The following is a 13514-nucleotide window of genomic DNA, read 5'->3' on the forward strand; positions in this document are numbered from 1 at the left end:
AGTTATTTCAGCTTTTTTTGTTAAGTACATAACTCCACATGTGTTCATTCATAGTTTTGATGCCTTCAGTGAGAATCTACAATGTAAATAGTCATGAAAATAAAGAAAACGCATTGAATGAGAAGGTGTGTCCAAACTTTTGGCCTGTACTGTAGATGAAATATGTTAAGAAAAAGTAGGCATGATGGTTCATTTCAGATATTTTAGCAAGTTCTCTAGAAACGGCGTTTTTGTGATTGAATATTTGAATAGGCTATAACAAATATCTAGAACAGCCGAACTATCACGTTATTATCATTATTATTATTATTGGTGGGAAATTATAACAGAGGAATATATTTGCCGTTTTAATATCAAGAACACTTCCGCGTTTTTGTGTGTATACAGGAATGTTAAAGATATCATTGAGGAAAACGAGGTTGACGTGACGTGATTGAATCAGGGAATCCGTGTGTCCACCACAGGAGAGGACCCTAATTGACTTTACATTGGCATTGTTTTCGTGGTGGCAGCACGTAATTTCAACCCATTACGTGCTGCCACCACGTAATGCGGTGTTAAGAGGTCGTGGTCATTTCACGTATTTCTGTGAGATACGAACTAGGGACAGTTTTATTAATGGTAAAAAGTTCCGCACAGCTGCTTTAAGCAAAGAAGCTGAGGTTTGTTGGACTGGTGACATCACAGGGACACATGCCACAGTGACCAATATCAGTGGAAAACTGGATCCATGGGCATAACTTCACACTTCACATGACTTTTCTTTGTCTGATGAACAAAGGAGGCCACAGTGGCCAGTTTGAAGACGTCTGAACTTACATGTCCAGGTTAGAGTTGAAGTTCTGCAGAGTCCAGTGGTCCTAACACCATATTGAAAAATCTTTTGCTTTTAATTTTATTATTAATATTTAATAATGTTTTTGGGTTACATGTGTGTTTTTATTTTTATCACTGCTGATACAGTAAAACAAGCGAAAACCTGAGACCTACAGCAAGGTGGAAGACAAAAACGTTATGTCAAGCTTCATAAGTAGTTATTCACGTCAATACTGCATCAAAGACTGATATTTTTATACAGCAGTGACAGAATAAGTATCAATGTGGCCTTTCCAACACTCGTGTATGCAGTTTGAACTGGGAATTAAAGTGAGTTCTGCCTTAAATAGAGTTGAACAAAAAAAGAAATAGCAAGTTGAAAAGTCTTTTTACCTGCACAGTGACTACACCTGGTCAACAATACAAGGGATCTGAGTAATTCTAAATCCAAACTAAAGTTTTCATCTGATGGATGGATGGATGGAAAATGGCAATGAAAGAATCAGGGGAGTAGCGAATGTGGCACGAGAGGAGAGACACAGGGACAGATTGAGCAGCAATATGCACAAGTGGGGCAGACACTGTGACACACCACCACAGAGAGCCCGTGTTAAGTACGTACCAAAGCTTCTTAAAATCCTCCCTGTTTAGTTGCAAAGTTTTGATCGTTGTTTTATTTTAACCTGTGCAAATAAAGTCAAACTCAGTGACACAATGACTAAAGCCCAGGGCAGACCAAAGATTCGCGACATGACGCAACCGTTTTAGAACCTTGCAGAGAAAAGTTGCAGCAGCGTAAACCGGCCGGTCTGAGCTAGACTCAAGCCAGCTGATGGTGTCACCTGCAACTCAGCTGGTCAAATCGCCGGCAGCTAGTTTTAGAATGTAAAGCACATGACCTGTTTCAACAGCCTATCAGCTTGTGGTGAAGTCTGCTAGTCAAGTGAAAACAACCGCAGACAGTGTGTTGGCTTGCTGCGGCAGGTGCTCTGTCCATGCAGAGCGCTGTTTCCTCACGATGTGCAGGTGTCAGGCGGTGGGTCACTGCTGCTGCTCACTGTATGTGCTCATGCCCCCACCACACACACACACACACATTCTCACTGATTAATTGGTGCTGGTTATTAACATTAGCACGGCATATTTATTATGAATACAGTCCATCTGGTGCTGGTTTTATTTATGTTTTTTCACCCTTTCATCACTACCACAAATGCAACTGTAGCCAGTATCTCAGTAAAATTATCCTCATTCATATTTTAAGAAGATACAAATTATATTCCGTCAAGAAATAATCCTGTGAAGCTGAAAATCAGTACAGAAGTACAGAGAGTTGTTGCATGTAGATGATACGCCGTCTTATCTAGTTGCACTGGTGTGAACCGGGAGGTTTTTAGAATGTTGCAAAACGGCGTATTGCAAGTAGTTGTCTGTTTCAACTCATCGTATCACAAATCTCTGGTCTAAACTGGGCTTAACACGATGATGTATAGCAATTAAAATGTGAACAGTATTTCTAAGTTCATTAGTTAGTATGCTAAAATCTGGATATTCATAGTTAACACAAAGTATAACTAAGGCTGATAGAAATATCATTAATTTTGTTGTTATTTGACAAATAAAATATTTTGACCCACTGTTCCACCACCACTCTCTGACCAGACAAATATGTTACATTTTACTGGAAACTACATAGCCTTATCATTTACTGTTTCTGGGAATAATAAAAGAAGAGGTGGTAAAGTTCAAATACTTTACTGTCATATGCACCACCATACAGTTAAGCAGTCATGGCAACAAAGGTCTTATATCTCAGGCTCCCTCCAACCAACAATGCTCATATAAATATGTACAAAAAGGGAGTGGTGGTGCTGTGACATAAAGGCTGAGTGAGCTACTTTATCGTAGACCCACGAAGACCTCTCACTATCTCATAACTAATGTCAAACTAAACACAATCTATATTGTGGTTCAATGTTAGGAATATTATATAATACGCAAAACCATATTTAAACCTTTATTAATAGTTGGTGTGTAGGTGTGTATCTGTCCATCATTCTAAAGCAGGTTCAAACCAAAATCTAACATTTTTGGATTTAGATTATGCTTCAACAAAACACATTCAGAGTTTAGTTTATTGGTCTGACCTGAGGAAGTGTAACTAGGTCATTTATGTCTTAATCACTAGTTTTTAAAATCTGTCACAATAGTTTTATTACCTGACTGTGAAGGCCTCCAATGTTTGAATGTGTAAGACGTGTTTATGCCCAGACTCCACTCCCAGTCTCTCCTGTCTGGCCAGAGAGGTGGGTGTAATCCCCTGTATCTGTTTTTGTTTTCTCCAGTATCACAATGTTTTTTGTCATCTGTCAATGTATGGACTGTAGCGTACAGGCTCTATTCATGAAGATTTTTTTTTTTACACACCACTAACTTACTATAAAATAATAAAGTTAAATTAAAATTGTCTTCTTTTCTTTCTTTTATTTGAACGTGTCCTCCAATAACATGACATCATCAGTCGGCCTATTGCTCTCTCCCTTTCTCTCTCCTCTTCCTACTTAATGCATTTCTCTGTCTTGGCCTCTTTCAGTCAGCTATCTGGCTCTGTCAGTAATTCAAAAACAGGATTCCAAAATATATTTTTCAGTCAATAAAACCATAATAAATAAAAGACAGTCATATAAGCAATAAAAAAAACAGACCTATATTAAAAAGTTTTTTGGGGGGACATTAGAACATGAACATGTCCTGCAAATGTCTGCCCCCTCTCTTCCTACTTAACACTGCTCTCTGTCTCTGTCTCTGTCTCTTTTCTCAGCCCTTGTGTGTGTATTTCTCCAGTGTCCACCGCAAATCCACTGAATACAGTCTGTGGGCAACAAGTCAGAGACACGTTAAGTGGTGCAATGTAGCCAATCAGAGGCAGAGTAGGGCGGGTCTTGCTAAGAAAAGCCAATAGCGAAGCAGCAAGCAGAATCAACTGAAGGTTCAGTATGTGATGTCATGCGGAAGTGCTTCCCTCGTCGTCTACCTGCCTTGGTGTGGCGCTGGCGTCAGTCACATTACCTATCCTCAGTATCATGGCGAATTGAAATGATAGAAAGTTGTGACGTTACCACCACGCTACTGAGAAACGCGGTTAAGTTAGCAACTTCGCTACTTGTAGTAACGCTAATGCCCAGCACTGGTGAGGCTAATGGGGTATCATCAGTGTTAGTGGCTTCACCACCTCTAGCTGAAGTACATTGTTGTTTGCAGCTTTATTTATTATTTTAATTATTAATCAGAGTGCCAAATTGATATTTTAGCATATTTTATGAGACTGAGTTGATTATTTGGCTTTATTTGGCATCTATATAATTAATAATTATTTTCAATAATAAGTAATTATTTCTGATAGCCATTTCTAATACTTTGTACCACTAGTTCACAACAAATCAAAGTTTTACACAAATCAGCCCTTTCAATCCACCGTCCCCTCACCACCTCCTGACAAGACAAATAAGTTTTGTTTTACTGGAAACCACATAACCGTTAACTGTTTCTGGGAATCAAAAGTGAAAGTAACTTCACACGGCAGAATAAAAGTAGGCAGTAGGCTAGTGCATTGTCAGGGCGTGTTCAGAGCTCTGTCCTCAGGACAAAAGCTACTTAACCTATAACAGAATACTGCACAAACAATTACTACAAATTCATGGATAAAAGAACAGAACAGTACTTTTACCATGGACAGATGACTCCAACAAAGGTAAGCAACAATCTCTTTGTCAAGGATTGTTTCCCTCATTTGAAGTCCGGCAAAAATATCAGGCTTTCCATAAAACAGAAGCGTGACTCAGTGTGTTTTATCTATTTTTAACAGCTCCATTAGTGTGCCCATTACAGTAGTTGTTTTATTCTATATTGTAGTCTGACAGTTTGCAGAGTACACTTAGCTGTGTGATTCATGTCTAATATGGATAACTGTTGGAGAAGATGTTGATAACAGGGTTCATTTCTATAACTTTCAGTAAGAAGCAGTTTGAATAATCTGGAGCAAGTGTGGGATGGCTGAGAGTGTACCTACAATGGATAACTCTGATGAAGAGGTAAACAGCTCGTTTTTACAACCTTAAACTTAAATAACAATAAAATTACAAGCCAAATATTTCTCCTTGAAGCTATTGAATGGGATTATAAATTGATTCATTTCACTTTTAAACTGTTTTTTTTTTTTAAATAATGAAGGAGTTCTACGATGCCCCAGATTACCCCGAGTCATACTATGAGGACGGAAAGATTACTTTACCAACATCACAGTCTGACTGTATGTGTGACCGTCAAAAACTGATCTGATTTATAACGAAATAGGCTTACATGTTGTAATGTTGAGATACTGAGATGTACCTCTCTTCTCTTGTGACAGACGTTCCTCCACCAGGAGATGTAACAGTTCTCAGTGCTGACCAGGAGACTGTTTCTCTTGGCTTTTCACTCACTGAGACCTCTGTTAGGTATAAACTGCAAATAGATTACTCCTGTGACACACAGACAGGCAGTTTGATCAGAGAGGACTCCAGCACTGTGACGGTTGAGGGACTGAATCCTGGGACTGAGTATACTTTCAGCATCATAAGGATTGCTGATAATGGAAATCAAAGCAAAGCAACCTCGCTATCTGTCTTCACAGGTAAATCTGTAAAACAAATCAGTAAAAAACAAACAAACAAAAAAGATAGAAAGTATTGTCTGAATGGTCTTTGGTCTCATAACCTATATAAATGTATTTCTTACACTGAGGTATGCTCTTATTTGGTTATAAAGGTCAGTAGACTGAAGATGTGGTAATAATTTGTATTTCCACAAGTGCATGACCTGATTATATGTGGCTTTATCTTTTACCACACCTCTTTAACCTGGCAGTTAAACACCACCTTAAAATACAGAAAAGCACTGACTGAACTTGAATTCCAAAGTATAAGTGAAACTACTGTGATGTTCCCACAGAGCCCAGCCCTCCTGCAAAGATTACAGTTGACCAGATAAGCAGTGAGTCAGTGTCTCTGAGTTGGGACCCACCTGCTGGTGAAGTGGAGAGCTACACTGTGACCTGTTGCAGCGAGGGAGAAACTGAACAAGTGTTGACAACAGACGCAAACAACCAGACTTTCAGCAACCTGAAGCCAGGGGTGTGTTACTCCCTGCAGGTTTCTGCACAACTTAGGAATGGAAGACGAAGCAAGCCAGCTGTAACAGCTGCTACCACAAGTAAGTAACAGAAATCATAATGTCAATAAAAAAGAAGAATTAATTTTCTAATAAAACCACAGACTTTGGAGCATTATACACATTACTACCACAACTCTGCAGAAGTTTCCAAAAGACTATTCAAATAAAAGAGATATAAATGAAAGTAATAAAACACTCTGCGTTTTAATAACCAGTGGATGTTGGGCATTGACAAAAGCTAATGTTGGCTTTTCCCAAAAAAACCTAGGAGGACATGGCCTCAGCCTACCTGGTAACTTGTAAAAATTCATATGAATTCCTACTTGTGACAAGGCTGTGGCAAGCAGTACTTGGAAAGAACTTGATCTATGTGATCCTCAAGATGAGGAATAGGAACAGCATCAGTATCAGTCAAAACAAAATCTTTCCTCTCTCTCTTCCTGAGCTGCCAGAACAAGGGCTGAACTCCAAGCACTAGAAGTAGACTCTGGGGCTGTCCCTTTTTATTTTCATAATCCAAACTTAATCTAGAATTTCGAGAAAAAAATATATTCAAACTGTATATGACTGAAATGTAATCAAAATGTACAGTCTGTAACTGCAAGAGTTTAAAGTAGTTTGCCTTGTGGTCCAGCAGATGGTGCTCTTAATAAAATGTTAATCATTTTGACCTATTGCATCACATGCCCTATTGACCTATAACTTAACTAAGCTATTAAATAAAAATGGAGGAGGAAATTGGCGTGCACAATCTATCATAGTGTGAGCAAATGGCTCCTGCTCAACATGCAACTAATGCAAAGGTGACCTTCCCTGCTTCCCCACTATGTCTCTTCTAATACTCAGCCACAGGTCTAGTCTACTTATTTAATCCAGGGTTTTCCTCACACCCATGTGACCAGACAGTGGTCAATCCTCATGAATCACTGACACCTTTCAGGGTCAGTGTGCAGGGACATAATCTAATAGGTCATGCTCCATCTCTCAACACACCAGGGACACATACCAATGTTGAAAAGCCATGAAAAAGTGCATTTTGCATAATGTCACCTTTCAAGTGTGAGGCTGTATGTAACAGTGTAGATCTGGTATGAATCAAACTTGCAAAAGAATCGGTACAAAAGAATTAGTGAATTTTTTTGGCCAGCAATAGTGCAAGTACACTAATACCTAATGACATCTTAAAACCGACTATACCTTTATGTTTTATATTCATAATCTTTTGATATGGTTAACAAATCAGCATTTTCATGAATCTGCAACATTTTGAAGCACAGGATGACCTTTTCCACGTATTTCCAGTCCTTTACTGACAATCCAGCGGCAGTCTGCCCATTAGATTTTGATAGTGTTTATAAATCTAAATTATTTCTACATTGCAAATCCATTTACTCAAGTCTCAGTTGCCAGTTTATTAGGTGCAACTAGCTAAAACTATTGCAGTCTAATAATACAACATTGAGATTATAATGTTTAGTATTTCTTAAAAGTGTTTTTAAAAGATGTCAATTCAACTTCATGGGCATATTGGAGGATGTACAGTATTTATGGTGTTTACCTGTACTGCATTATAGTTTCTTTGTAATAGTCTGACCTCATAGATATAAATGGTGTGGACAAAGTATCAGAAGCACCTGTCAGTATGAGACTATGCAATTCAACAGCACCAAAAAATAATGCCTTCAAAAGGACCAGAATGTTGAGTCAACACTACTCAAAAGAACAGCTGTTTTATTAGACTGCTTCAGTATTAGCGAGGTATAAACTATGTAAGGGCAAAATTAAATAAAATATTGGAAAAAAAAAAAACAACATCATGAGCTTAATATTAATTGTTTTTTATGTCTACAGAGACACAACTACAGAGATTTTTGGAGGATTTGGGACTGGAGTACCAGGACAAAAAGAAGCTATCCCTGAGCACAGTACTTCAGATTGACGAGAGGACCATTACTGATGAACCTGCTAAGCGTAATTCAGATCTTCAATGTTTTTTTCTGAAGAAACTGATGATGGTTAATGTGACAGCTAGGAATATGAAATGTACAGCTACATGTGAGTCAAACTGTAGTGATCAGTCCATGAATACAGAGTTAGATCTTGATAATCTGGTCAGCAGCACAAATTCAGGTGACATGTTAAACCCCCTTGACATAATCACTGCTCTCTTTCTGTGGTCTGATGCTTTTGTACAACAGGAAATGGCACTCAAAATGTCTATGTGTCAGTTTTCTGTGCCTCTGTTGCTTCCCAACTGTGACACAAAGCAGTGCACACTCATGCTTTGGGCCATGAGAGACATCGTTAAAAAGTACAGACCTCAGTCACTTTCAGAATCCAAAGGCTTCATTGAACAAAGAATTGTTCTCTCTGAGCTTCCAATGATATCTTTTGTGAGACTGGGTGAGTGCTCCCTGTCCAAGTCAGAGATCCTCAATAAGCTTCTAAGCAATTCTCAGCAGTACCATGATACATTTGTTCATCATGATATGGAGTGTGGTGACAGTCCAAGGAGAATATCCAATGGACTGGTTGAAATGACTTGGTACCTTCCTTGTGGGAACAAAAACATGGATATTTTCAGTGAGCCAGTAGCTGTAGCTAACCTTCGTGGAGACATTGCCTCATTTAAAACACAATTTTCTTTTTTGTGTCAGACATCAGCAGCAGTTTTTGTGTTCTTTGACAATTTGGACTCTGAGTGTGAGCTGCTCACCAACCAACACCACAAGGCACAGATCTTTTTGGTGGGTAACCATCAAAGTAAGCACTTCAGTGTTGATGCTGTAAAGAAGGTGGCAACCAAGTTGGGCTTGAACAACAGCAACATCCTTTTAAAGACTAAGCAGATGAATGATGCAGACTTTGTTAAAAATCTGAGGAAAACAGTCAGCAATGTAGTTGAGAACTCAAAGATGAAGATGCAAATTGAGCAGATGGCTGACATTGCCCATGAACTGGGAATCTTGGTTGATGAAGACTCTTCAGAGTGCCAGACTGCCAAGAAAAATGCAGATGCTCTGACTGAAGAAATTCAAGACATCCTTAAATACAAAGACACTCAGCTACCCTTGCAAGGCCAAATATGGAAGGAACTGACTCGCTTAGAGAAGGAACAATTTCGACTTCGAAATGTTGGGTCCCAGAACGTAGAAAAGTACAAAAGTGACCTTGAGATACAGAAAACAGAACTTAGGGATAAACAGAACTCTTGTGACATGTCAAATGCAATGACATGTTTTATCAACGCAATATCAAGCCCAGGCGTAGAGAGGTGCTATTTCCTGAAATGGATGCGAATGAACCTTGATAACCTGTCTCGAGAAAAATTATCTGGTCTCCGAGATCAGTACAAAAAGAAATGCAAAAATTCTGAGAACAAAGAGATCAAAGAAATCGACAGACAACTCTCCAACAGCTCACTGGGGACTGAACACTTCTTCCGTGAAATGGGTCAGATTTATGAGGCTTCACTGTCTCTTCCAGAAACAGACCCATCACGTAAACAGTTACAACATCTGCCCAAACTATGTGCACAACTGTTACTTGATGGATTTCCCCTTGAGCTTGTAGATGGAGATGCCTCCAACATACCTCTCAGATGGGTGAGTGACGTCCTCTCTCAGCTCAATGGCTTGGTGTCTCCTAAGAACAAGATACTGGTGGTCACAGTTCTTGGAGTTCAGAGCACAGGAAAGTCTACTCTCCTCAACACCATGTTTGGAGTGCAGTTTGCAGTCAGCAGTGGGCGATGCACTCGAGGTGCCTTTATGTTGCTCATCAGAATCAATGAAGATGTTCAAAAAGTCCTCAACTGTGACTTCATGGTGATCATTGACACTGAGGGCTTAAAGTCACCAGAGCTTGCACAACTGGATAATAGCCATGAGCACGACAATGAGCTTGCAACACTTGTTGTGGGGCTGAGTGATATCACCATCATCAATATCGCAATGGAGAATTCAACTGAAATGAAAGACATCCTACAAATAGTTGTGCATGCTTTTCTCAGGATGACAGAGGTGGGCAAAAAGCCCAAATGTCAGTTTGTCCACCAGAATGTGTCGGATGTTTCAGCTCATGAGAAGAACTTACGAGACAGGAAACTGCTCTTGCAACAGTTAAATGAGATGACCCAGGCAGCAGCCAAAATGGAAAAGAAAGAGGAGAACATGAGCTTCACTGATGTGATGGAGTACAGTCCAGACACTGGGAACTGGTACATTCCTGGACTCTGGAATGGAAACCCACCAATGGCACCAGTCAATGCAGGGTACAGCGAAGCTGTATATGAGCTCAAGAAAAATGTAATCAAGATTTTGGGACGTTGTGAGTCATCTGCTAATAATATCTTGGAGTTTACAGAGTGGATGAAAAACCTGTGGAATGCAGTAAAGCATGAAAACTTCATCTTCAGCTTCAGAAACAGCCTGGTGGCTGATGCATACATGAGGCTGTGCACAGAATTCAACAAATGGGAATGGGAATTCAAAAAAGAAATGTACACATGGGTTACAAATGCTGAGACAAGAATTTCCAATTTTGGCATATTTGCTGTGGAATCTGAGACACCTGACATGAGAGAATTTCTCACTCGTTTGAAAGGTGAAGCGTGCACAGTGCTGATGAAATGGGAGACAAAGCTTCTTGACAATTTGTCACAATACTTCAAGCAAACAGAGGGTCACGTCTATCTAGTTGAAGGATACAGAGAAGACTTTGCAAACAGTGCAAAGACCCTTCGACGAGAAATGGAGAGCTCTGTGTTTAATCAACTCACAGCAACAGCTGACATCAGACAGGGAATGACAGAACTTGATAAAATCAAAGAGAACCACGCAAAAGAATTAGAGGGCAGAGTGTGTGCATTGATTGAACAATGTCGGGGAAAAAATGTAGAGATGACAGGCAAAGAGTTGGACAAAGAATTTGATAAGATGTGGAACAGAATGGTGAAGGAACTCTCCTTCTCTAAGCAAAAGCCTGCAGATGTCTTTGCAAGGGTGTACCACTACCTGAGAGAAAATCTAAGACGTAAGGGAAGTCATGTCTGTCAATTGTTAAGTGAAAAAACCCTGTCAGAATGTGGACTTGTTCCTTTCAGATATACTGCAGAAGGATTCTTCAACCAGTTGAAACACAAAATCACCAAGTTGTTCAACATTGAAGATCACATAAAGGCTGTACAGCAAATGGCTGACAGTATCATAGCAGATTGCAAACAGTTTGTGACTGGAAAAGTGGGAAGGAAAAGCAATTACCATGACACTTACATTCAGGAGATCCTCCACATGATTGACGAGAAGCTGCAAAACAATAAGGAAGTGAAGACAGATGTCGAGTTTGAAGTTTCTCTGAAACAGCACATCTGTGGAGATGCAGCCAGACAGTTTCAGAAAATGCATGAAGATTTCATACATGAGAATGATCCCTACAGATGTCTGAATGAAAACAAAGCAAAGTTTCTAACTGATTTTAAAGATGTGTTCCATAAACGAGACCAGTGCCAGAAGAAGGCAGAAGAATTCACAAACTGCTGCCTGAAGCCTGCAGTCGAAGACTTTGTCAAGCGTTCCTTGGGTCCTGATATCATTGGTGAAATGATGACAAGCCAGCAGTTCAGCACACGAATATACCTCCAGTATTCACTTTTACTGGATTTGCTCACAAAGGATGACTTTGAAAAATATCTGAGCTACATTGGCTCATACGAGTATTATGTAAAGAAATGGATCCTTGACCAAATAGTAGAACGCTTCTCAAAAGGGTCTATCATGTTTGAGCTTGAGGATAAACATGTTCAGTCAAGCATCAGGAACATAACTAATGCTATCAACAAAGCTAAAACCAAAAAGAGTGGCAACTTGAAGACATTTGTTGAAGATGTCTGTCAGGAACTTGGTGATAAACTGGTCATTTCCCAGGATGCTCTTGGTGCTTTCATGATCCTGAACAATGCCGACCCAGAACAGTTTGCTCACTGGCTCACTGACTGTCTGAAGGACATGGCAGAGGCTCTTAGAAAGAAGTTTAAAGAAACAAACATCCAGATGAAACTAAGAAAACTCAATGTGAATCCTCAGAGCGAGCTTTTCACCAAACTAATTGGATGTGGTAAACAGTGTCCATTCTGCAAAGCACCTTGTGAGGCAGGAGAAAAAACCCACACTGAGCACTGGACCTCACTCCATCGGCCAGATGGTCTGGGTGCATATAGGTGGAGTGGGACCAATAAACTTGCCATTGACATATGCAGTTCCTCTGTGCTCACTGACATTTGTTTTTGCTGCAATGCTACCAATGGTCAATCGCACCCTTACAACCGTTACAAAGAAATTTTCCCTGACTGGAAAATTGTTCCAGAAGCAAGCCTCCAGGCATCAGACTACTGGAAATATGTACTGGAAAGGTTCAACAATAAGTTTGCCAAAAAATATAACGCAAAGCCTGCTGATATTCCTGCCAGCTGGAAAGGTATTACACGTAAGCAAGCAGAGGCAAGCATCAAAGAGTCCTTTAACATCAAGTGAGAAACAACATTGCCGTTACAGAGGTGTACATCCTCCTCATATACATTCACTATCCTCACATGGATATTTTGATCTTATGTGTTCTGAACGATACTGAAGACAATCAGTAACACTGTATATACAAGATGACAAGGTTAAAGATATCAGTGCTCAGATATATTTTACCACTGAGGCTTGAAATAGGAAAATATAAGAAAGTCACTGCAATTAGTGCTCACTTTTACCTGAGATCACACTATACTTGCTTCATGTGTGACAGATGAATGTCACTGCCACTGAAAAGATGTACACAGTTAATCAAATGCATTATTATATCTTTCATTGAGTATTTTTGTTTCTGTGACGTATCTGATGTCAAATTCATTTTCTTTTTTAAATCACCCCTCAGTCTTTATGTGATATTGTCATAGTAGGACACTTTAAAAAATCTGTTCAAGTATGAGATGCTGTTGTTTACTCATAGTTAGTGTCTACTTGATTTTTGTTTCAGTGAAGTACCTAATGCTAATTATTCACAATGTCAATGTATTAAAAGATCACCCAGTTTCAATGTCAACATCAGAGTCTTATCTAATTGAATGTACAGTAATATGTTATTTTCATAACTCAAAATTTGGAATGTCTTTGTTTTATTTAAATTAGGTACCTGGTATCATTTTAACTCAGACTTTAAAATCTCTTTTTTTGTAGTATCGGAGTATCGGATGCACCACCACTCAGTCTTTATGTGGTATTGTCATAATTAAGTATGATATGTGATTGTTTACTCAAAAGTTAAAATAGATTGTTTTTTGTTTCTACAAGGTTTCTAATGTAAAATATTTACATTTTCAATGTATTACAAGATCACGCAGTTTCAAAGTCAACATGTGGGTCTTATCGAATTGAGTGCGATATGTAATTTTCATAACTCAAAATTTGGAATGTCTTTTTTTTATTTTAATTAAGTACCTGGTT

At 39.1% G+C, this 13514-nt stretch overlaps 1 protein-coding gene across 1 annotated transcript; it reads left to right on the top strand.

The window, feature by feature from the left end:
* Positions 1-4425: 4425 nt before the first annotated feature.
* Positions 4426-13166, top strand: LOC144459671 (interferon-induced very large GTPase 1). Its single transcript, XM_078164104.1, has 6 exons — positions 4426-4567; positions 4830-4907; positions 5047-5125; positions 5225-5488; positions 5806-6066; positions 7879-13166. The coding sequence occupies exons 2-6, from the start codon at positions 4866-4868 to the stop codon at positions 12555-12557; spliced, it is 5325 nt and encodes a 1774-aa protein (XP_078020230.1). The 5' UTR covers positions 4426-4567; positions 4830-4865; the 3' UTR covers positions 12558-13166.
* Positions 13167-13514: the final 348 nt, after the last annotated feature.

This window comes from Epinephelus lanceolatus, chromosome 22, assembly GCF_041903045.1.
Source record: "Epinephelus lanceolatus isolate andai-2023 chromosome 22, ASM4190304v1, whole genome shotgun sequence".
Lineage (NCBI taxonomy): Eukaryota > Metazoa > Chordata > Actinopteri > Perciformes > Serranidae > Epinephelus > Epinephelus lanceolatus.